The sequence below is a fragment of the Mesoplodon bidens genome (genome assembly GCF_964165515.1).
Source record: "Mesoplodon bidens genome assembly, chromosome: 19".
In the NCBI taxonomy this organism is placed as follows: Eukaryota; Metazoa; Chordata; class Mammalia; order Artiodactyla; family Ziphiidae; genus Mesoplodon; species Mesoplodon bidens.
In genome coordinates this window covers 14430288-14454218 of record NC_138179.1, presented here as the reverse complement: position 1 = coordinate 14454218, position 23931 = coordinate 14430288, and the positions used below count along the sequence as shown (strand labels likewise).

The following is a 23931-nucleotide window of genomic DNA, read 5'->3' as shown; positions in this document are numbered from 1 at the left end:
GAGCAGCAGCTACAGCCCAGCCAAGCAGAAAACCCTGACCCCGCAGACCAGGCTGCAATGTCAGAGCGGGCTGGGGGGCGGGTGGTGAAAGGCTGTTTCTCAGCCCTTTGTCTCAGGACCGGCCCTGTGAGACCAGGCCTAGGTGGAAGGTGCGGGCCAGGGTGCCTGCCCTGGCTGCGATCTGGGCAGTGTTTGTTAACGGCAGGGGAGGCTGGCCCCTGAACACACTGACCTGGCCAGGGGAAGGTCGTCACTTCAGCTGCTCCGGTGGGGCCCAGAGGCTGGGCTGGGATTCCCCAGACAGGAGGCAGGCAGCAGTAGAGAGTGTGCCAAAGAGAAAAAGAAACAGTGCTGGGCAGCCTGAGTACTGCCCATGAGGGACCTCAGGAGGGAGTGGGACTGATTGGGGACAAAAACACAGAAGGCTTCCCCTGGAGGAGACTCATCACACTGTATTGTTATTGTCTCTGCTCTTGAGGGCAACATCCAGTCTGCCTCAGTCACCGTCGTATCCAGGGCACCGGTGGGCATTCGTGCGGCAAGGAGGAAAAGGGTCAAGTGCAGTCAGAGGACCGGCTGGAGGCAGTACCTTTGGCAGGGAGGCGAGTGGAAGGAAGGAGTCCCAGGCCTGGAGCGAGACCTTTGACTTTCTGACGATGTGGCTCAAGAGCTCCGAGGGGCCTGGCCGGCACCTGCAGGAGGCGGCTCTGGGAGCTGAGCCAGCCTTCAGGTGTGAACCCACTGCCCTCAGGAGGGGAGGGGCAGGGCAGGTGCCCGCGGAGCCCATTAGCTGGAGCCTGCATTTATTGGAAGGAGGATGCTTTCTTGCTCTCCTACCCTGGTGGAGGAAGGGGCCAAGGGACACTCCTGCTCGGTTATTTCTTTACAGCCCCTGAGTCAGCCTTCTGTTGTGAAAGCCTGTCCCCCCACGGCTAGATTCTTTGGGGCAAGAGGGAAGCCAGCTGTCGGTGGAGCAACAGCCCTGCCCAGGGTGCAGCCTCCAGGATGATTCTCAGTAGAGTCCCCCCGGCAGTGTACTGAGCACCAGGAGGCCAGGTCTGGGTCCTGGGGCTGCCACTGGTGACTTGGGAAACTGGGCACGACATTCAGTTCCTTCTCTATAAGATGGAGATAATACCAGGTAAGGCTGCTCTGATGATTAGAGACCATGGAGTGAAGTGTCAGGGAAATGGCCAACGTTTGTGAGGCATTTGTGTTTCAGTCTTGCTTCCTAAGGTATCATTCCTTGATCACCAGCTTCAGCCCAAGTGGGAGTTTGTGAGAAATGCAGGAACTCGGGCCCCACCCCAGGTGTCCTGAACGGGATTTTAACAAAATTCCCAGGTGATTCGAATGCACCCCTTGCCCTTCTTCAGGATCTTGCCTCTTCCCAGGGAGCTACAGGTTCTGCCCAGGCTACTGCCACAGGGGGGCTGCCTCGCCCCAGCTCCCCCTGAGCCAGTGCGGGGGCAGCCTTGGACGGGTGAGGGGCTGAGGAAGGGAGCTGGGCCATGCTGGGCAGAGGCCTGGCGCACAGCACCAAGGCTAGGTAGGGTGGCTAGCTGCTCTTCGAGAAGCAGCGTCCCCTGCCCAGCCTCAAGCAGGGGGCTCCCATGCACCAGTGAGCACTGGCCACGGCTGCAGACCAGCCAGAGGGAGGGCCGGCTCAGTCTCAGCCTGACCCCAGATGTGGCGAAGGAGGCTGCACATCAGAAAGGCTGGGAGTGGACCTGGGACCAGACCAGGCCAGCTAAGGGCACTGAGTGGTTACAGGACAAGGCCACAGGATGGCAGGAAGTGGTGAGCCCAGGGGCCAGGCGCAGTCTCGGTGGAGAGCCATGGCTAGCCTCTCATCCCTAGCTGTCTCCCGGGCCCGAGCCCTTGCTTGGTGGGGAGGGTTGGCCATTGCACTGAGCCCTGCCCGAGGCTGCCTGCCTTCACTCTACTCAAGCTGGCTGCTGGTAGGGCAGGAGAGGGGTTAGCATGCAGCACACCCTCATTCTCCAGAGTCTCCAGAGCTGAGCAATGACCCTCCCACGCCCGAGACAGGACCTGGGGGCAGGGCCTAGGGGAGGTCTTAGCACCCCCAGTGCCTGGCTTCCCTTCCCTTTCCAGATACTGAGGAAGCTGGGTTTGAGGTGGACAGTGAGGGTTGGGGGAGGCAGAGAGCCATTTCCTGAGAAGAGCCCAGGCTGTCTCAGCCCTGGGAAGCCAGTTTGAGGAGCTGTTCCATTGGGCGGATGATGGAAATGGGGGGTCACGGCAGGGCTTGGGAATTAGGGACTGGTTAAACGGGGCCCAGGGGTACAGCACCCTCCAAACTGGTGTCAGAGCCCGCAGATGAGTCCCGGGAGGAGCGGCCCTGCAGGAAGCGGATGATCTTCTCAATGGTGGCCTCCTGGTACTCGTGGGACCACCTGTGGGTGCAGAGGCTGGTGGGTCAGAGGGAGCTGCTGGCTGGGGGCCCGTGTAACCCGCCCCGCCCCGCCCCCTTCTCACTTGATGCCATTGAAGGTGAGCACAGCCTGCATGTCCTCAGGCAGGGCCTGGGGCTCTGGCCACTGGAATCCATCAATGACGGGCACGATGTTCTTGCCACAGTTCAAAGCAGTCACAATCTCCTAGAGAAAGAAGAGGGGGAAAAAAAAAAAAAAAGAAGAGGGGAAGAGGAGGACACGCGGGCCCCATCCAGGGACCTCGGGGCCAGGCGAGCCCAAGGGGGGATTTTGGCCATGAAGTCCACGTTGACTTCTCCCTCATCCCCTGTGGTATGATAAATCTACATTTGCCCTTTGTTCCAGGTTCTCGGAGCTCCTAAAGCCCTCTTGCATGACCTGGTGGGTGGGGCTGTGCCGAACAGCTTCAGGATGGGGGCTGGTGGCCAGGAAGACTAAGCTGTGATTAGAGGGTTGGAACTTGCAGTGCCCCCCTCACCTCCAGGAAGGGGAAAGGGGCTGGAGACTGAGTTCACTCACCAATGACTTAATCACGCCTACATAATGAGACCTCCATAAAACCCCTAAGGACCGGTAGGTTGGTGAACACATTTAGGTGTGGAGAGGGTGGCCCAGAGAGGGCATGGAAGCCCTGCCCACGCTCCCACCCCCCCTTACTTTGCCCTGTGCATCTCTTCCATTTGGATGTTCCTGAGTTGTATCTTTTAAAATGAACCGGTAATAGTTAAGTAAAGTGCTTTCCTGAATTCTGCATGTCATTCTAGCAAATTATTGAGCCTGAGGGGGGTGGTCATAGGAACCCCTGCATTTGTAGCTGAGTCAGACAGCAGTGCAGGTGGCCTGGGCCTTGCGACTGGGTCTGAAGTGAGGGCAGACTTGTGAGACTGATCCCTTAAACCATGGAGTTTGACACTGGCTCCCGGTGGGTAGTTAGCGTCAGAACTGAATTGAATTGTGGGACAGCCAGTTGGTGCCGGTGAAATGGAGAACTGGTTGTTGGTATGGGAAAAAGCCCACACAAATTTGGTGTCAAGAAGTACATCACACCCCCTGCATCCAAACTGATCCATCCTGAGCCCTGCCAGCTGTAGTCCTTACTTATTTCTCAAATCCTCTCATTTTTCTCCACCTCCACCCCCACCGATGCCCTGCTCCAACCCCGTATTACCATTAGCCCCTACCAGGTCTCTTCTCATCCATTCTTGCCTCCTCTAATTCATTCTCCATGTTGCCCCTTCACCTAGCTACTCTTTGCAAAATGCAAATCTGATCATGTCACCCCCCCTACTTAAAACTTCACGACTCTACATGGCTCTTCGAATAAAGTTCAAGGCTCTGTGCGGTTGGCCACAGCTCACTTCTCAAACTCTATCCCTGCGCTGTCCTCCCGGCCACACAGACCTTGCAGTCCCTTAGATTTGCTACCTCCCTCCCTCCACAGGGCCTTTGTACATGCTGCTTCCTCTGACTAGAACACTCTTCCCTGCCGTTTCACCTAGCTAATACCAACTCATTTTTCTGATCTGACCTCACTCAAATTTCCTAGGGAAGTCTTCCCTCACTTCCTGACCAGGTCAGATCCCCTGTTATAGGTTCTCATAGGCTCCGCATCACATGCTACACTTACAAATTTAAATTCACTAATGAGTAATTTACTTAATATCTGTCTTCCCCACCAGACATAAAGGTGGGAACCATGTCCAGGTTTCACTCACCTTGTATCTCAGGATCTTTCACATCTTTCAGGATCTTTCAAAGCCTTGCCTGTAGTCTGCCTTTGCTAAATACTTAACAGCTGACTGGCTGAATGAATGAATGAAAGAGACAGCATAGCATTTAGGGGTTGCGCTCTGGAATCATCAGATCTGGGTTCACATCAAGTCTCTGACACAGGCTCTGTCATTTGAGGCAAAAACAACAGGCTCTCAAAGCCTCTGTTTTCTAATTTCTAAAACAGAGTTAATGATAGTCCCTATCTTATAGGATTGCTGGGAGAAATAACTGTGCTAGCCCATGGCAAGTGGTTAGACTAGCGACTAGCATGCAGTGTATGCTTAATAAATAACAAGTGTTATTACTTCCTCCTCTGTAAAGTGGGGATAATAAAACTTACCTCACTAGGTTGTTCTGAGGATATTGCTATTAATGGGTGCTCTGGTAAGTGCTTATTGAATGTTTTTTTCCTTTCAAGGGGGTACCACAAGGATTGGACTTTTTGAGTGCAGTTCACTTGTGGTTTTCCATATTGATTACCCACTAAATGTGGCTTTGAGGAAAGCAGTTTTAAAACCAGAGGCAATTCAGCACTAAAAACAACCAAGGAGGGCTGATGGACCCTTTGGGACTGGTCCAAGGCAAAGGCTCCCACCCCCTGCCCGCTCCTCCCTCCTTGCCGTTGGCTGGGACGGTGATGGACGCCAGGCACCCTCGTGGAACAGAGCCTTCTTGGGGAAGGAATCTGCATAACTTCAACCCTGATTGGCTTCTGGGGCACCTCTCCATTTTACAACTGAGAAGAAGGAAGCCCAGCGAAGGGGAGGGACTTGCTCCCAAGGCACATACACGCCCAGCCCAGGAGGGGGCCAGGTCTCTGACTCAAGCATTCAGATTCCAAGTCCAAGGCTATTTCAAACAAGCCCTCTGCCTCTCTGCTGAGCACTTGGATGAATTCTGGCCCTGCAGCAATTTATGTGGGAACCTTTAGACATTTGTTTCATCCAGAATTACACAGAAGCAAAGACAGCACACTGCTCACTGTACCGATTCAGAGGCTGGCCAAGACAGGCATAATGGCTCGTTCAAGATCATGAAGCCAGTTAAATATGAAAACTTGATTAGAGTTGCGTCTTCTGACCTAGTACACCTAGTAGATACGTATGTTTCTCCCAGCCATCTCAGCTTTATCAGAATCACTCATCTATTTAATCATTGATTCAATTATTCTAAAAACTCTTCAAGAGCCTACTTTGTACCATGCATGGTTTTAGGCATCGGGGATGCAGCATGAACAAGGCAAGGTCTGAGCTCTCACGGAGCTCACAGACACTCCTCTCTTTCTCTCAGAAGGCCGCCTGCCACCTGCTCAAAGCCACGATCCTCCAGGGTGTCTCTCTGACCCAGCACCCCCTCCCCAAACCAAACCCAGTATTCAGACCCTCCTACACGGCCTCTGGGGCCTGACCCTCTTCCCCACTGTCAATCTGGGCTGCACCCTAGTGTGGAGCCTTCTCCCTAAAACCCACTGGTATGGCATCACTGCCCTCATGGGATCCCTTTTGCCAGTGCTTTCAGCACAGGTCTTCTCCCTGCCTTTAGGAACCTGGTTTCTTAGTTCTTATCCAGCCAGTGGTGTGCTGGTACATGTTTAACAACTAGCTCTCCAGAGGGGGAAAAAACAACCAAACAAATAAAATCCTGATTTGTAGTTTTTACCAATTTCTTTAGTGTAACTACTCCCACCATGGCTGATTTCAAGCTTCTGGCGTGACATCACTGAACTCGGTGTTGGGAAGAGATGCAGACAGTCACTCTGGTGTCAGCTGATTCCAATCCTATCTCACCACCTCCCCTCCCACCCCTCAGATCCGAGTCATAGGACAAAGCTGGATCCTAAGAAAGAGCATGGGCTTTGGAGGTAGATAGACAGGAGTTCAAAGCCCAGTTCTGATTTCTGCCCCAGCAGTGTGGCCGTGGGAAAAATTATTCTACTTCTCTGAGCCTTGGTTTCTTCATCCGTAAAATGGAGAAGGCAATACCAGTGATAATGCAGGTTTCTGGCACCCTTCTCATGCCTACTTTGCTCCTGCTGTTGCCCTGTCTGAGATGCCTTCTCTTCCACTGGCCTAAATTCTTAAGACTCTTCTCAAGTTCTGCTTCCTTCACGAAGCCTCCCCGGATTATTCCAGCCCTTGATGTTTTTTTCCTTTCTCCATATTCTTATAGCTAGTAAGAGGTTCGCCTACCCGGCTTTACGTTGACACCAATTTATGTATGATCTAGTCATTCTGGGCATATTCTTGTCTCCTTAGCTGCTTTAGGACAAGGGCCCTATCCATATGACAACTGCTTCCCTTTGCCCTGGCCTCAATTCCTGCTGACTAACGAGTAACGATTAACAACCTACAGATGTGATACAGATCCATCCATCCGTTCTACAAGTTCCCAATAAGTTTTTACTATGCGTTAGGCACTCAGGATACAATGGGGAATTAAACAGTGGTAGTACTCACAATAATTATATTAATAATAGTAATTGCTGCTATCATACAGCAGTTCTTATGTGCCAGGCATTCTGCTAAGCACTTCACAGATTTTACCTCTTTTAATCTTTCTAACAATATCCTAGAGAGTTAGGTACTATAACGATCCCACTTTCCAGGTGATAAACATGAAGCTCATTAGGGTTAAGTAACTTGCCCAAAGCCAGAGCCAGGATTTAAACTCACAGCTTTCTGTTCTTAGCCATTCCACTGTGCCTGTCACTATGCTCTCCTGCCCCCCTTCCCTCACAGAGGTTATTTTTCAAAGCATGTTCATCCCTCTCTGACCCTCACAACAATTCTACCGGGTGAATAGGACAGGTAAGTTACGCCCATTTTGTAGATGAGAAAACTGCGGCTCGGAGAGCCTAAGTAAGTTGCTAAAGTCCTATTACAGTCAGAGCCATGGCTCCTGACTTCCAGCTGGGCTATGGAGGTTGCTGGAGTATATGCAGGTGAGAAAGAATGAAACGGGGACCTTGTGCCCTGAGCCACAGGCCAATACTGGGACCACAGAGGCCAGCACTTACCTTGTGCACCCAGTCCTTGCAGTCGTGGTCCTGCATGCACTTGTCCAGAGCCCCAGCTGACAAAACCAGCACAAAATTGCGGGCACCCATGATACTCTGGATGAGCTTGTCCTCGAACTTGCCCGCTTCCAGCTTCTCCACATCAATGAAGACACTGAAGCCGTGCAGCTGCAGGTGTACCTTCAGGAGGCTGCAAAGAGGTCCCGTGTCACTGCCATGGCCTCCCCACAAGGCCCCAGGCAGCCTGCCTGTCCGCCCCTCCTCACCTGGCGAGCTGGGAGCCTGAGTTCCGGCGGTAGCTGATGAAGACGTCTGGGGTGTCCCCGCTGGGCTTGCAGCCGGTGCAGGGCAGTGGGGAGTGTAGCATTTCTGAAGCAGACAAGAGACGGCTTGGTAAGGGTGGGCCTTCCCCATCATTCACCACGAGGTACATCATCTCCTGCACACCCAGCCCTCTCAGCCCAGCCCAGGCAGGGTGGCTTGCTCCAAAAAGGGTCAGAGAGGTGGAGAGATGGGGCCTACAGGAAGGCAGGCTGCAAACTATCAGTGAGGCCCTCTCAGGAGGCAGGCATTGTGTTCTGGGGACACCTCCAGCACTGCCCTCTCTCTAGAGCTCCAGACCTGCACAGCCAGCTGCCCACAGGTACTCCAAACCCAACCCATCCCAAATCCTCCCCAGACCCCTCTTCTTCCTAGTCTCCCACCAAAGCCAGAAACCTGGGTATCAGCCTCAACTCCTGCCTCTCATTCATTCATTCAACAAATATTTACTAAGTGCTGTGTGCCAGGCACTATTCTTAGTGCTTGGGATACAGCAATGAACAAAACAAACCCTGCCCTCATGGAGCTGACATTCAATGCTCAGGATCAGGCACCATGCTCTGTGGATTCTACCTACTAACATCCTGGACTCCAGCCTCAGGGCCGTCCCTGTGTCCAGGCCCCCAACTCCAGCATCCTCAGTGGTCTCTCCAGATCCACACCTGCCCAGTCTAATCTGTTTGCCGCAGGCACCAGAGAGCTCTGCTTAAAATCCAAATCTGAGTGTGTCATTGCCCCCACTTCAAAACTGTGCATGGCTCCCTACTCCCTACAGGAGGTGTTTGTAAGCTGTTTTTGCTGTAGCAGCCTCTTGTTTTTAAAAAATTAAATCTTGGGGATTTATTGAGAGCTGCAATGTAAAAATGATAGAAGTTAATCTGCTTTGGTTGAAGCAAAAGAATGGGGCCAAAGCCCAGTCCCTTGTCCCCTGTGGGAGCTTAGTACATACTTATTGAATGCATGCATGCATGAAAAGAACCCATCTTACAGCATTCAGACAACAGTCACAGACAACGTTTGTCTCTTTACGAGGTATAAAGGCAGAGGTTGAGATCCCAGTTCTGTCATTTAATCACTTATAACCTTACAAAATGAATTTAAATCTCAGTTTCATCATCTGTAAAATTAACACCCACGATGGAACTGTCCTTTATCTTTGATTATGATGATGGTTACACAGGGGTATACATTCAAAACTGTTCAAACTGGACACTTTTAAGTTAAATTATACCACTTTTATTCTTTAAAAAGTTTTAAAAGCTGACTTTAAAAAAACAAACATCCACTGCACAGAATGGATGTAGAGATTAATGAGATAATATCTGTTAAAAACTTAATCAGGACCTGGCCTCTAGTAATTGACAATAAATATTAGCCAAATAGTAAATTAGTAAATTAAATTAATAAATCAAGAGGGCTGCTAGAGCCCTAGGATCCACTCTGCTCTCACGACCTCCCTAAAGCACCCATACTTTGTCCGCTGTGGACTAACAGGATAAGCCCTCTGTCTTCTCGCCCACATCCCCTGTACCCAGCCCCCAGGCTGTCTCACCTCCACACTTGCATGTACGGCTCCCTCTGCCTGGGCTGCTGTTCCTGAGGCCACCACTCTTTTCCCCACCCCCAACACATCCTTCAAGACCTGGTCAGGCATCCTCTCCTCTCCAAAGCCTAGGCCTGGGCGGACAGGGTAGGTGGTGCTTCCTCTAGGCCCCCACTGGAGTCCTGGGCATGCCAGCTCCTGCAGCCATGTGCCTGTTTATACATCTGCCTTCCTCCCACCCTCCTACCACCTCAGACTGGGAACTTCTTTTTTTTCATTTATTTTTTTTTGCGGTAAGCGGGCCTCTCACTGTTGTGGCCTCTCCCGTTGCGGAGCACAGGCTCCGGACACGCAGGCTCAGCGGCCATGGCTCACGGGCCCAGCCGCTCTGCGGCATGTGGGACCTTCCCAGACCGGGGCACGAACCCGTGTCCCCTGCATCGGCAGGCGGACTCTCAACCACTGCGCCACCAGGGAAGCCCCAGACTGGGAACTGCTTGAGGGCCAAGTGCAACATATTCATCTCTGCATCCTCAGAGCCCAGTGCAGCACAGTCTACATGCTCCATCAACCTGCAGTGAGGCTCTGAGCCCCCCACCGTGTGTCTCCCCTCACCCCTCCAGGGCAGGGGCAGGGGTAGGGGCCCAGGTGGGCAGGCTGACCTCTGGCGGCCGTGAGGATGCGGGCGCGGTGCACGCCCAGGCGGATGCCGCAGTCCTCCAGGAGCTGCTGCTCCGACACTCGGTGCAGCAGGGAGCGGTCCAGGCCACAGCTGACCAGGCCATACGTGTATTGACGGAAGCGCGAGTCCAGGCTTCCCAGCCAGTCAGCCAGGTTGCTGCGGTCGCATGTAGCGTAGTTGGCGAAGGTCTTGAGCTCCGTGAGCTCCCTAAAGAATCTGCACCCAAGGGAGGAGAGGATGCTGAGATCTTGACTGGGCACTGGCTAGAGGCGGAGGGGGTGTTAGACCTGCCCGGGGCGGGGGAGTATGCGGGCTGGAGGCTCCGTACCTCTTGCGAGTGATGCCTGACTTCATGCCCAGGTCGGTCTGGAGTTCCTCATCCGTGAGCCGCAGAAGCAGGTCTCCATCCACCTGCTGCTCCTGGAGGCGGGGTCAGATGTAAGGAAAGACTCCCATCCTCAGCATTTGGACCCCACCCAGCGCAAGATCAAGAGCAGGGACCTGGAGATGGCGGTGGGGGAGGCGGATGGGACCCAGATGAGAACCGAATGACCCCGAAAAACACTGAGTACAGGCTCCCCACCCCCAAAAGTCCACCCTGGTGCCGCTGGCGTGCTGCGCCGGGATGGGGCGCGGTCGCCTGTGTGCAGGGCGCCCCTAGCGGCCACGCGGCCCTCGGGGATGCGCTTGCTCCGACTGCCGGCCGGCGACCCCGTGCGGCTCTACCCGGAAGCTCTCGCAGTACTGGGAGAAGCCGATCTGCTGCAGCCATGTCTGGACCTCGGCTTCCTTCCAGCTGGCCACGCTGGGCTGGATGGGCCGCGGCACCTCCTCGCCCAGCAGGCGCAGCGCGCGCTTCGCCAGCGCCGACGTGGTACCATTAGTGGAGTAGGAGACGAGGCGTTTCAGGCTCTGGATGGCACCTATGTCGCTGAATACCTGGGGAAGTGCGGAGAGGATGTCTTGGATCCACCAATTCACCAGCCGCCCCCAAACGTGCCTGGTCCCTCCCCTCGCCTCTTCTCACCGCTGAGAACCCCACCGTCTGGCCTTGCCCTGCCTTCATCCAGTAAATCACCAGGTCCTGTGGATTCCCTCTCCAGAAGCTCCTTCAACTTTTTTTTGTTTTGTTTTTTGCAGTACGCGGGCCTCTCACTGTTGTGGCCCCTCCTGTTGCGGAGCACAGGCTCCGGACGTGCAGGTTCAGCGACCATGGCTCACGGGCCCAGCCGCTCCGCGGCATGTGGGATCTTCCCGGACCGGGGCACGAACCCGTGTCCCCTGCATCGGCAGGCGGACTCTCAACCACTGCGCCACCAGGGAGGCCCTCCTTCAACTCTTGACCAGGTAAGTCCCTCTCATGCCTCCCCACTACAGCTTCCATCTGCCCTGAAATCAAGTGGAGTTCTCAGTATGGCTGCCAGGCCTGGCACAGTGCAGCCCCTGCCCACCAATCCCCACTCTACTCCCCCCTCACCAAGCCACCCACCCATGGAGGCTCTCCCACCTCTGGGCCTCAACCTGTGGTGTCCCCAGACGCTTAGTTCTTCTAGCCTGCTTGTGGGAATCCTACTCATCCACTGGATCCAGATTGATTGGCACCTCCAACATGCAGCCTGCTTTGATTGCCCCACAGCTTGGCCCATGCCTCCAGTTAGGCCTTGTGCTACACTACTGTTGTTAATTGATAATGCAATTTCTACTGGACTGTAAGCTGAGGTCATGTCTTAGTCACCCCTGGAGTCCCATAACTGGCACACTGCAGGGTACAGAGTGAGGGCTCACTATGTCTATATTGAACTGCACTCACTTGGCCTTGCTGGGAAAGAGGTGCCAGAGCTGGTGGTCATGGCTGCTGCCAAGACCCACTCCTTGGAGTCCTCACTCCCTACTTCCCTTTAAATCCCTCCTCCCAAAACAGAATGGCCTGTTTTGTAAAGCCAGCCCTCCCATGGCCCGACTCTGGCGTGCAGAGAGGAGAATCAAAAGCTCCTAGAACATTGGACCTTGGAAGAGGCCTCAGAGACCCCCTAACACAACAGTCTCTTCTGGATCTATGGGGACACACGTGATGGGTGACAATCACCTGTGAGACACACTCCTCTGATGACCCCTGTCCAGCCCCAGATGACCACTGTCGTACAGATAGGGTGGTCCATGCAGTGTGCACCGCTCCCTGTGCACCAGCGGTCACTAACCCCCCAAACCTCCAGAGGAATACAAAGGAGGAAGAGTGACATTATAGGATAATCTTAATTCTGTAATATTTAAAAAACTAACACCAGGGCTTCCCTGGTGGCGCAGTGGTTGAGAGTCTGCCTGCCGATGCAGGGGACGCGGGTTCGTGCCCTGGTCCGGGAGGATCCCACATGCCGCGGAGCGGCTGGGCCCGTGAGCCATGGCCGCTGGGCCTGCGCGTCCGGAGCCTGTGCTCCACAACGGGAGAGGCCACAGCAGTGAGAGGCCCGCGTACCACAAAAAAAACAAAAACAAAAACAAAAACAAAACTAACACCAGAAACTTTCGATAATTTAACTATTACTAGTCTCACATCCAGGGTAAAAACTGCTACTGTGGTCCACTCCTTCAATTTTCCAGAGGTCAAAAGTGAGGCATATGGGGACTTCCCTAGTGGCACAGAGGGTAAGACTCCGCATTCCCAATGCAGGGGGCCCGGGTTTGATCCCTGGTCAGTGAACTAGAACCCACATGCATGCCGCAACTGAGAGTTTGCATGCCACAACTAAGGAGCTCACAGCTGCAACTAAGGAGCCTGCCTGCTGCAACTAACACCCAACACAACCAAATAAATAAATAAATAGTAAAAAAAAAAAAAAAGAATATCCCACATTAAAAAAAAAAAAAAAAAAGTGAGTCACATAAAGGCCCAGAGAGGGGAAGCCAGGTACCCACCATCACACAGCAATTTAAAGCAGAGGGCAAAGGCTGCAGATCAGGTCCTGAGATTGGGGACCCTTTGGGACTCGGGTGGGAGTTATCTAGCTGACCCACGGATGTCCTGCCTCTGTTTACTCCATCTGTTTCTGGACTCCAGACCCAAATGACAGAATGGCCCACTGGAGCACCCCAGGTTGTCATCCCTCAGGCACTTCAAACTCCATCTGTCCCATTGAACTCACTTTCTCTCCACCCTCAAACTATCTCACCCAGTTCACCTTATCTCAGTACCAGGTGCCACCATCCACTGGGTTGCCCATGTCCAAAGCCAGGAGTATCCTCAGCTGCTCGCTCTCCTTCACCCAGTCACTCTGTCTCTTCAGTACCTCTGGAGTCTGCTTCTCTCTGCCTCTGCTGTCATGCCCTGGTCCTCACCTCCACCATCCCAGCTGCCCCCTGCCATGGCCTTCTATCTGACCCCCCTGCCTACAGCCTCACCCTTGCCTACCCCGTCTCCATGCAGCAGTCAGGGTGATCTTTGTGGAACACAGAGATCATACAGAGAGGTATGTCCCCTACATAAAACCTTGGTCTTGCCTTCAAGGCCAGAATGATGGGTCCCTCATCTTTCTCCTTATTTCACCTCTCATGTGTCTTTCAAGTCCTAGTTTTTTTGTTTGTTTGTTTTTTGTTCTTGTTTTGTTTTGTTTTTGGCTGTGCCACCGGCATGCTGGATCTTAGTTCCCCGACCCGAGATTGATCTCGGGCCCGTGTCCCCTACAGTGGAAGCGTGGAGTCTTAACGAATGGACCGCCAGGGAAGTCCCTCAAGTCCCAGCTGAATGTCATTTCCTCTGGGGAGCCTTCCCAGTTTCTCTCTAACCCCTTCCCCACCCAACCCAACCCCACACCCGCACCCACCTTGGTCTTGCCCTGCAGACTCTTGATGGCAGCCTCGGCACAGAGATAGAAAGCCCCGATGCACTGCGCCTCCAAGCGCGACGAGTCAAGCAGCGGCACGAGGCGCTGCAGGTCGTCAGGCCCGCGGCCCTGGCTGGTGTCACTGGCGTCCACCAGGCAGCGAGCGAAGCGGCCGGGGTCCAGTGAGGCCACTAGCGGCTCCACGAGGGCCAGCGTGCCCGAGCGCTCCACCTCGCGCTCCACCTCCTTGTTGGTGGCCAGCACCGCCACGGCGAGGCAGGCGTGCAGTCGGAGCAGCTCGTCCTCGGAGAAGGCGAGCGGGAAGAGCCACTCGGCGGCGCGCTTCTCCACCATGCGCCGCTGCGCCGCCTGGCCCCCGTGCAGCGCGCAGTTGGCCAGCGCCAGCGCGCAGTGGCGGAGCAGCGGCGGGTCCGTGCGGCGGCACCAGTACAGCACCGCGTCCAGGCCGCCGGCCGCCACCAGCCGCTGGCACGTCTCCTCCGAGTGCTTGAACATGTGCTCCAAAATGCCGGCCACGCTCCGCGCCAGCTCCACCGGCTCCCGCTCCTTTGCCAGGTTCAGGATCACGCCCAGCCCGATGCGCGCCACTCGGTCCCTGCCGAAGGAAAGCGGGAGGGAGTAAGTGGAGGTGCCGTAGCCCGGGGTGCTTATCTTAACCCAGGGCCTCGTTACTTATGCTTTCTGGGCCTTGCTAGCGTCAAATAGGACATGAGTCTGGTCCTCCCTGCCTCCTCCACCTCCCTCATCTCCTGTCCTGGGACAACCAGACTTCTCTGATTATAAGGGTGCTCCATCCTGGCCACACCCATTTCTTCCCAGACACCCGTCCCTGGAGAAGCAGCATGCGTAGTGGTTAAGAATTCTAGCTGTAGAGCAGATCTCCTGGGTCCTGGTTTCTTCTCTACCATTTTCTAGCTGTGGGACCTTGGGTACCTTCCTTTATCTTTATTGATTTCCTCATCTCATAAATAGGATAAAGTGAATACCCACCCCATAGAGTTATTACGAGAACTAATGTAAAAATGCATGTAAAGTGCTGGGCACAGTTCCTGGCACATAGGAAAGACTCAATAAATGTTCATTTCATCAAAATTCTCTTCACTCTATGCTGTGTGACTGGGGTGTATTTATTCATTCATTCAAAACACCATTTATTGAGGACTTACTGTGTGCCAGGCGCTGCAATAGGGGCTGAAGTTAAACAGTGCCTAAGAGAGACTGGAGCTAATAACAGCTAATACGGAGCCAAACAGTAAGCAAGTAAACAGCGAATGAACAGGATAAGAGTTATCTGACCAAAATGATAGCAAAACCAGGTGCTGTGATGGAGAGTGCCTGCGTGGAGGGATATGTCTGAGGAAGTGACATCTGCGAGTTAAATGTCCAGAGACCCCTGCTTGCAAGTATCTGGAAGAAGAGCATAATAGGCAGAGAGAACAGCAAGGACAAAAGCCCCGAGGGCTGATGAGCTTGGCACGTTCCAGGAAGAGAAAGAAAGCCAGAGATGTCTGCAATGTCTAAAACAAACAAGGAAAAATATAAAATCAACGAGGGATTCATGTATAGACTATATAAATACATATTCAAATCAACAAGCAAAAGGCAGTACATCCAACAGAAAAGGGGCAAAGGACACAAATGGGCAATTTACAAAAGGAAATTCAAAATGTTAACAAGCAAATAGAGATACTCTAATTCATTAGTAATCAGAGAAATAAAACTTAAACCAGCTATCACTTTACACCCATTAAACGGGCAAAAAGCAGAAGCTGCTTCAAGTGGTTAAGGTGGAAGTTTCAAGGGAAGAGTGAGGAAAGAGCTCCTGGGGGCCTCTTGAGTCATCTCAAAGCATCTGGACTTCATCTTGATGCAAATGGGGAGTCACTGAAGGGCTTCAGGAAGGGGAGTGACCTGGTCACACATGGGTTTTAGGAAACTCGCTCTGGCTGCTGTGGGGAGGACAGGTCAAAGGGAGAGAGCTTGGAGGCCAAGAGAGCAGACAGGAGAGCTGCCACACTCCAGGCAGAGGTGAAAGTGTCCTGTCGTCCTGACCTCCACCAATGATGTCCCTCAAAGACTTATAGGCCCAGCCAGCTATGGAGTCCTTGCCCAGTGAGCACCACAGTGACCACAGTGCTTATGACTTTGTGTCCACTGCAGGGCCCAGCTGAGCCCAGAACATGGCCTGAGGCCAGGGCAGCTTTGCTGAGCTGATCACTGGACTTCTCTGCAGCCCAAAGGAACAGATGGGTTCTAATCATCCACTCGGGCAGACGGCACTGCAGTTGTTCCTTTAACCAAGGAGAAAGCCAAAGCTCAGAGAGGTTACATGGCATGCCCAGGTTACACAGCTGGTGAGAGGCATAGCTGGGATTTGAACTCACATCTGTCTGTCTCCAGGGCTCAAGATCCTTCGTCTGCACTTTGTGCTTCCAGAACAATCTGACTATATATACTCCAAGAATATCAGAACCAGGAAGCGCTTAAGAAGTCATCTAATCCAACAACACCCCCCCTGAGGCTCAATGAAGGGAAGGGCATGTTCAGGAACATCAATTCCGAAAGAGGACTTTATTCACATTTCTTTTTTTTTTTTTTTTTTGGCCGCGAGGCTTGCAGGATCTCAGTTCCCCGACCAGGGATCAAACCCAGGCCATGGCGGTGAAAGCCCGGAATCCTAACCACTAGGCCACCAGGGAACTGTGCAATTGTGCATTTCTTGAACCCCAGCCCTCACCTTTCCCTATGCACTTGGCACCTTTATAGAGTTGAACTCTGTGCTAGTTGTGAGATTTATTCACTCAATTCCCAATTCTTCTACAGTCTGAGAGGCTGTGGGTCTGGGTTCAAATCACAGCTCCGAAAGAGGGGTAAATTGTCCGTATATACACATATATAAGCCTGTATATATAATATACACATATATGCAAGTGCTTGTATATGCAGAGACTCTCTCTGGAAAGACGTACAAGAAACTTGTTTCACCGGTTTGCCTCCAGTGAAGAACAGAAAGAAGAACGTTTAAGTGTGTATCTTTTTTGTACCTTGCACTTGAATTTATGTGCAATAGTTTTTTTTTTTTTTTTGCAGTACACGGGCCTCTCACTGTTGTGGCCTCTCCTATTGTGGAGCACAGGCTCCAGACGCGCAGGCACAGCAGCCATGGCTCACGGGCCTAGCCGCTCCGCAGCATGTGGGATCCTCCCGGACCGGGGCACGAACCCGTGTCCCCTGCATCGGCAGGCGGACTCTCAACCACTGTGCCACCAGGGAAGCCCTCTTTCTTTTAAAAACCTGTCGCCTCCACTTATTCACTGTGTATTCTTGGGAAAGCCATTTAACCTCATTATGGTCTCCTGAAGGGGGCAGGCTGTGACTTTAGAGGGCTAGCAGTAAGAGTGTGGTGGGACCAGGCTCAGAGGGCCCTACCCTGTTGGCCTTCTCCTGGTATTTGAGGGTCAGTGAAGCTGTGACCTAGGCTCCCGGGCAGTGAGTGTGGCAGCACCCAGGGAAGAAGAGAGCTGCAGGAAAGGGAATGGCAAAAGGAGTGGGTGCACTGATGGAAGAACCTTCTTTATGAGGAACTTGGTCGGTGGAGGAAGGAAAAAATTTCATAGACACAAATTCTCAGTGTGTCACCACCCTCTTCCCTTCTTGCCCTCCCAGCCTCCTCTCGGAGCAGTGCAGAGGTGTGGGGAGATTATGCCTTTCTCCGGGAGGATTTTGATCGGCACCTGGCTTGCTGGGTTCTGTCCTTGGTCCTGAAGTGATGCCAACACCAGCACGTTGTTCCTTGGGACCAGAGACACCGGTTAGTGTGCCTCCTTTCTCAGTAATTCTGAACCAGGTGAGGATTGTTGTTTTCAACCTTGAAAAATATCAGTTCTAGTTGCATCTTGCAGCCTTCCTCTTCTTAGGGTGTTGGCTGCACCCATTCTCCAGGAGTTCTAGTTATAGCTGCCCTATCCCACATACCAGGCCTACAGGACATGCCCTTCAGTGCTAGCCCACCACATCCAGTGAGCACCCACTCCATTTGCTAGCCCTCCACATTCACAGCCCATCCCCAACAGGACACCTGTTGTTAGATAGAAGGTTAATGACTTACTGAACAAGCAGAATCCTAACTTGGCCTCCCAACTTAAATTGCTTCATTCATGCACTTTTGAAAGTTGTATCATTTCCACCATCCACAAGGTTATCTTTACTTTTTGAAAAGGGCAAGGAAAACGCCCCTAATCCATGCCCATCACACCTCTGAGAGCTTCATAAATGGAAAGTGACCCTTCCAAAACCCTTCTAAACCTGAAGGGCCTGAGAATTCAGCATGAGACTGGAGTGTGACAGCCTGGTCTCCTCCAGCATTAGAGGGGCAAGGAAGTGAGTCAGTGGTCCTCATATTCCAGGGGAGATCCCAAGAGGCAGGGAAGCATAGCAACAAGGCTTCAGTTGGACCCCACCTACTGTATCTTGGCACGTGTGGGGAAGATGTAGAGAACACATACTCTGGCCCCTGCCTAGCTCCACACCTCAGTTTCCTCTTCCCCCACCATCCATCCCAACTGAAAACACCCATCCTGTTTCCCATGAGCAGGCACAGCATGAGATCATGTCTGTCCTGTTACCTGAAGCAAAATGAAAAAGGAGGAAGCAGGAAGTGGACTGCTGGGGGTGGCATGAAGGCAGCAGATAACCTTAGGTCAGCACTCATTTCAGCCTGGGGGAAGAGGAAAGGGGTCCCCCCTCCTATTTTCTGAGCAATGTGTTCTCTTTCTCTTTTAGTGGGAGCGAGACGGTATGGCAGAGCGAAGGTAGCACAGAAGGATACCCAGGCCCATCGGGAGGAGGGCTGTGGGTTTATAGGGCTTTGGCAATGGGATCCCAGCTCCATCCTCAGAACCAGGGACAGATTCCTGTCCTACTACTCCATTCCTCCCCTCTCTGTCTCATTTCTCACCCCACCAGCTCTGGGAGTGAATCCTGGCCGCACCATTAGTTCACTGTGTGACTATGGGCAAGTCACTAAACTTTCCCAGGGCTCAGTTTCCTCATCTGTAAAATGGACACGCTGGTCCCGAACAGGGATATAATGCAGGGGTTTGTGAGGTGAGGCAGGAAAGGCACAGTGCGAGGCATACGGGAGACCGAGGCACTCGACCGCCCTTGCGACCCTACAAGACGCGGCGCTCTCCGCCCCAGCCCGGCCCCCTCACCGGTTCTCTGCCACCAGGATCTGCTCCAGCAGGCGGGCAGCCTGCACGCGCGTCTCCAGCTCCGGCGCCTGGAGCAGGCGCAGCAGCAGGTCCAGACCACCGTCCAGGCGGATGGCGTCGCACAGACCCTGGGCTACCTCGCGGCCCATGGCTGGTAGCAGCCAGGCCTCCTCCACCAGCTGGAAGACCTCGGCTAGGCTGGCTCCCACGGCCCGCACGCCGCCTGCCTGCTTCAGAGCCGACAGCGCCTGCTGCAGCTCGGGCAGCGCGCGCTCCAGGGCGCCCTGCACCTCGGTGCTCGCCCCTGGCGACACCTCGCGGGGCCCGCGGCCGCCCGCCGCCCACCACGGCCCAGCGCAGCCTCTCCCGTCCGGCCCCGGCACCGCTAGCCGCTCGGCGCCCGGCCGTGGGCCCGACATGGCGAAGAAGTGGCACAGCTTGTAGGCGGAGAGGAGCAGCGTCAGGACCATGGGCACGGGGTTTCAGGGGACATCCCTGGAGAGGCGGGGCCGGGCGGAGCGACCCAGACTTTGGGAAAAGGAGGAACCGAGAGGGGACCACGGGGAAGAAGATGCAAGAGGGAGGGTGGAGAGAAGGGTAACAGGCAAGGGCACCGACCAGAAGTTTTGGGGAGGGGTGAGGGCAGGATATAGGACGAAGAGGTTGGGGAAGGGGATGCAGGCCCAGATGCAGGGGACAGGCGGGAGGAGAGAGCGGGAAGGCGAGGAATGGATCCAGGGGCCGGAGGGTCTAGAAAGCAGCAACCAGAACAAAGAGCGGTTCCAGTTCCGGCTAGGTTCGCAGAGATGCTCTGCAGCAGCCCCGCCCCTGAGAAACTGTGGTCAGGGAGCCACGCCCCGCCGTTCGGTCTCGAGGGGCTCCTCCCCTGCCGCCTGCGTAGCCCCACCCCCAAGTCTTCTCCAGCTACGCCCACACGCTGGCCAGGCCTCTCCCCCTAGTCACGTCCCCTGCCCCTTCTAACTGGTTGTAGGGGAAGGAGGTGGGAGGCGGAAGGACTGCCTCGGTTTTACGTTGGAGACACTGGGATGACACTGGAATGTGAGGGCAACACGGTTGAGTGTGCCTTTGCCCTACTAGTGGTTAATGCAATCATAATAGCAATTCTGAGACACTTTATGCCTGTTTCTCAATTAAGTCTCACATCATGCCTACGAGGTAGCAATTACGGCTCCCATTTAACACCCGAACCGACTGAGGTCCATGGAGAAGATTCTCCAAAGTCACACTCCCCTCTGATTATAGAACAGAAAAAAAGCATCGGAATCTCTGAGGATCACTCCCTCCAGGTGGTGGGAGGACTTCCAGAGGTATGTGAACCCCTGAAAGTGGGCACAACAGCAGGCGTTGTGTGCCAGTGAGCATTTTCTAGGTAGAGGGATCCTGTTTCTCACTGGAGCCTAAAAGTGTGGGGAACTGGGCCACTTGTTACCGATGGGGGAGGATGAGGGTGGGGACAGGGAGTGGCCTGCTGAGAAGCAGTAAATTAGTGGAAGGCTCAGGAATCACATCCAGTCCAAAGGGTTAATATTCACCCAACTTACCGTGCTGTGAAGACCAGCTTGGGGACATCAGTGCACCCTGGTGATGAACCCAGAAATGAAACTTTGTTCTTTTATGATAAAAAAAATGTCCCCAGCTCCTACCCCCTCTTTCACTGCCCTAAATACACAAGGGGTGGGTGAACCACCCAGCCAGGGATGTGCCTGATCAAACAGATCACAGGTCAATAACCACTAATGGAGAATGAAGTTGGAGCTACTCCAGGAGTTGGGCATTTTGTCTGCTTTAGCTCCCAACACCCTAATCAAGTATGATTAGTCTCATTTTGCCAAAAAGAGAGCTAAGGCAGGTAAAGCAGTTTGCCCAAGGTCCCACAGCCCGTGAGCGGCAGAGTGGGCCTTCTTTCTGCCCTCCAGATTCACTGTGCTAGTGCTCTTCGGAGATGCCCCTGAGCTTGGTAAGGATCCTATTCACAGCTCTCCCAGGCCCGGAGTTCCAGGAACATGACCCTCTGCTGCAACAGCCTCTGGGGTCGGGGCACTGGGGGCTGGGCTGGGGGTTGAGCAAACAGAGCAGTAGAAAAGGCAGCTCCTCTTCTCTGGTTGTCTTGCCACTCCGTCCCTTCCTCAGGCATCAGAGCAGAGACCGCAGAGAACCTACTTCACCAGGCTCGAGGCTGGAGGCCCTGCCATGGCATCCCCAAGGCCCCTTCTGATGCTGGCCCTGCTGGCGTGGGTTGTTCTGGCTGACCAAGGTGCCGGAGGGTGTTGGTGGCCATTTGGGTCAAGGTAGGGTGGGCAAGGGTGGTCTGGGCTTGGCCGTGCCAATTGATACCCCCTCCCCACAGAGTCGTGCAAGGGCCGCTGCACTGAGGGCTTCAACGCCGACAGGAAGTGTCAGTGTGACGAGCTCTGCTCTTACTACCAGAGCTGCTGCTCCGACTACGTGGTCGAGTGCAAGCCCCAAGGTGCATTCAGAGTGGCTGGGCGGGCCTGGGGTCCCCTCTGCAGCTGGAGACTCACTACCACCATCCCTGCCTGCAGTGACTCGTGGGGATGTATTCACTCTGCCAGAAGACGAGTACAGCTTCCATGACTACCGCGAGGAGACCAGATCCAATACCAGCGTCCAGGCACCGCCAGAGAGCCCCACCCAGACCTTTGTCTGGCAGGCCCAGCCTGAAGAGACTTCTGAGCAGGCACCTGTTCTGAACCCTGAGGAAGAAGCCCCAGGACCTGGGTGGGGGACCTCAGAGCCTGAGGTGGGGCCCCTCAGGCCCGAGACTGGTAATCTAGGGATCTCCGAGTCCCCAGCAGAGGAAGAGCAGTGCAGTGGGAAGCCCTTTGATGCCTTCACCGACCTCAAGAATGGTTCCCTCTTTGCCTTCCGAGGTGACTCGAGGGGCAGGTTATGGGGGTAGGGGTCTGCCCCAGGAGCATCCTCCCTCACACAGCCTCCCTCCCTCTAGGGCTCTACTGCTATGAGCTGGATGAAAAGGCAGTGAGGCCTGGGTACCCCAAGCTCATCCGCGATGTCTGGGGCATCGAGGGTCCCATTGATGCTGCCTTCACCCGCATCAACTGTCAGGGGAAGACCTACCTCTTCAAGGTGCCAGGCCCACGGGCTGTGGGTCAGGGTCGAGCGTATCTAGGCAGAGGTTGAGGGCTGCTGTGCCCAGGATCAAAGTGGGCAAAAAGGCTGGATTCTGGCCTGTGGTCCCTGGCTGGGGCTCTATGAGGACCCAAAAGCCCAAGGCTCCAGGTCCTGGGTGACAAGCCTGGAACTAGGGCTGCCGCCTTGGGCGGGGACTCTGCCTCTGTGCACAGCCAACTGCCTCCTCACCCTCCTTCCCGACCCCTTAGGGCAGTCGGTACTGGCGCTTTGAGGATGGTGTCCTGGACCCCGATTTCCCCCGCAACATCTCTGAAGGCTTCGAGGGCATTCCGGACAACGTGGACGCAGCCTTGGCCCTCCCTGCTCACAGCTACAGTGGCCGGGAGCGGGTCTACTTCTTCAAGGGTACTCAGGAGGTGGCAGGGAGGGTGCGCACGCGCTGCAGCAGTCTTGTTCTTCTTTAAACTTCACTGGCGACAGGCCTCAGGTTATCCCCACCCCCCTTGCCAGGAGCTCCTAACTTCCACAGCCTCTGGGCTTTCCAGTCTTGCTCATGGCCACCCTTCCCCAGGGAAACAGTACTGGGAGTATGAGTTCCAGCAGCAGCCCAGGCAAGAGGAGTGCGATGGCAGCTCCCAGTCGGCCGTGTTTGAACACTTTGCCCTGATGCAGCGGGACAGCTGGAAGGACATCTTCAGACTTCTCTTCTGGGGCAGCTCCTCTGGTACGGAGGGAGGGCAAGTCTTGCTTCCCCATCCAGAGGGCTGGCATCCCCCAGGGTAGAGGTAAGGCTGAGCTGGCCTGAGGGGCTGTGACTGTGCATCTATCGGTCAAAAGCTGTTTGCTCAGGGCAGACTTTGCTTCTGTTGACCTTTGTAGGGGAGGCTTGCCTCCACCCGGACCCCACACCTTGGACTTTGCCTAGCACAGCCAGTAGAAGGAGGAGCTGTAGCTGAGGCAACCGGGGAGGGATATGGTGGAGGGAGGCCAGGGGAAAGCGTATTGAACAGGTAGTGGGAAGGCTGGGATGCTGGGCTCTGCCATTAACTTGCTGTGTGTCCTTGGACAAGGCACAGCCCATCCTTGACCTCCAAGGCTCCCCATTAACCCCTTCCTTGCCACAGGTGGTGCTGGAAAGCCCAGGCTCATCAGCCAGGACTGGCGTGGTTTGCCTGGACAAGTGGATGCGGCCATGGCTGGCCACATCTACATCTCAGGCTCAGCTCCCCGCTCCTCTCGGACCAAGATGACCAAGTCTGTGCGTCGCAATCGTAAACGCTACCGCTCACGCCGTGGCCGTGGCCGCGGCCGCAGACGCAGCCAGAACCCCTACCGGCAATCTCGTTCCACCTGGCTGTCCTGGTTCTCCAGTGAGGAGATAGGCCTGGGAGACTATAACTATGATGACTACGACATGGACTGGCTTGTGCCTGCCAACTGTGAGCCCACCCAGAGCGTCTACTTCTTCTCAGGAGGTGGGAGCCCTTGCCAGCCCTGTAGCTGGTCTAGCTGGGTCATCCCTGCTGTCCCTAGTCCCCATGGGTTGAACACAGCCCTTGAGTGGTGACTCCAAAATGCCAGGCCGGGAGTCCTCTGGTGCATTGCGGATGTTCACTTACCCTTCCGGGAGAGACCCAGGTCTTCTTAGGGCAGGATGGGCAGGGCCAGGCAGGGTCTCACGCACCCTCTCCCAAACTCTCTTCCAGACAAGTACTACCGAGTGAACCTTCGCACACGGCGAGTGGATGCTGTGATTCCTCCCTACCCACGCTCCATCGCCCAGTACTGGCTGGGCTGCCCAGTCCTGCCCACGAGTAGGAGTCCGAGTCCAAACAGCTGGGCCTCTGCTGCTCCCTCCTCCAACATCCTCCTCCCAGCTCAATAAAGATCCCTTGGCCCTGAGTTTAAGACTACTGTCCGGACTGGGGTGGACAGGAAGGAGGCAGGGATCTG

At 54.6% G+C, this 23931-nt stretch overlaps 2 protein-coding genes across 2 annotated transcripts; one reads left to right on the top strand and one right to left on the bottom strand.

Moving 5' to 3' along the window:
- Positions 1-131: 131 nt before the first annotated feature.
- SARM1 (sterile alpha and TIR motif containing 1) lies at positions 132-19560 on the bottom strand. Its single transcript, XM_081218715.1, has 9 exons — positions 18844-19560; positions 13610-14225; positions 10518-10730; positions 10120-10211; positions 9772-10007; positions 7512-7614; positions 7246-7435; positions 2500-2621; positions 132-2417 (listed from the first exon to the last, which is right to left on the bottom strand). Exons 1-9 carry the CDS (start codon positions 19311-19313, stop codon positions 2288-2290), a joined length of 2172 nt encoding a protein of 723 aa, XP_081074841.1. The 5' UTR covers positions 19314-19560; the 3' UTR covers positions 132-2287.
- Positions 19561-20717: 1157 nt separating this feature from the next.
- VTN (vitronectin) lies at positions 20718-23881 on the top strand. Its single transcript, XM_081218716.1, has 9 exons — positions 20718-20821; positions 20995-21118; positions 21212-21331; positions 21408-21755; positions 21833-21972; positions 22227-22383; positions 22550-22702; positions 23103-23453; positions 23685-23881. Exons 1-9 carry the CDS (start codon positions 20807-20809, stop codon positions 23861-23863), a joined length of 1587 nt encoding a protein of 528 aa, XP_081074842.1. The 5' UTR covers positions 20718-20806; the 3' UTR covers positions 23864-23881.
- The last annotated feature ends 50 nt before the right edge of the window (positions 23882-23931 follow it).

Coding starts and splice junctions, on each gene's coding strand:
- SARM1 (XM_081218715.1), bottom strand. CDS start 19,313: ATGGTCCTGACGCTGCTCCTCTCCGCCTACAAGCTGTGCCACTTCTTC. Junction 10,731..13,609: donor GTCTGCAGGGCAAGACCAAG/GTGGGTGCGGGT, acceptor GCACTTCCCCAG/GTATTCAGCGACATAGGTGC. Junction 7,615..9,771: donor CATCCTCACGGCCGCCAGAG/GTCAGCCTGCCC, acceptor TGTCTGCTTCAG/AAATGCTACACTCCCCACTG.
- VTN (XM_081218716.1), top strand. Junction 21,973..22,226: donor GGAAGACCTACCTCTTCAAG/GTGCCAGGCCCA, acceptor CCGACCCCTTAG/GGCAGTCGGTACTGGCGCTT. Junction 22,703..23,102: donor CTTCTGGGGCAGCTCCTCTG/GTACGGAGGGAG, acceptor TCCTTGCCACAG/GTGGTGCTGGAAAGCCCAGG.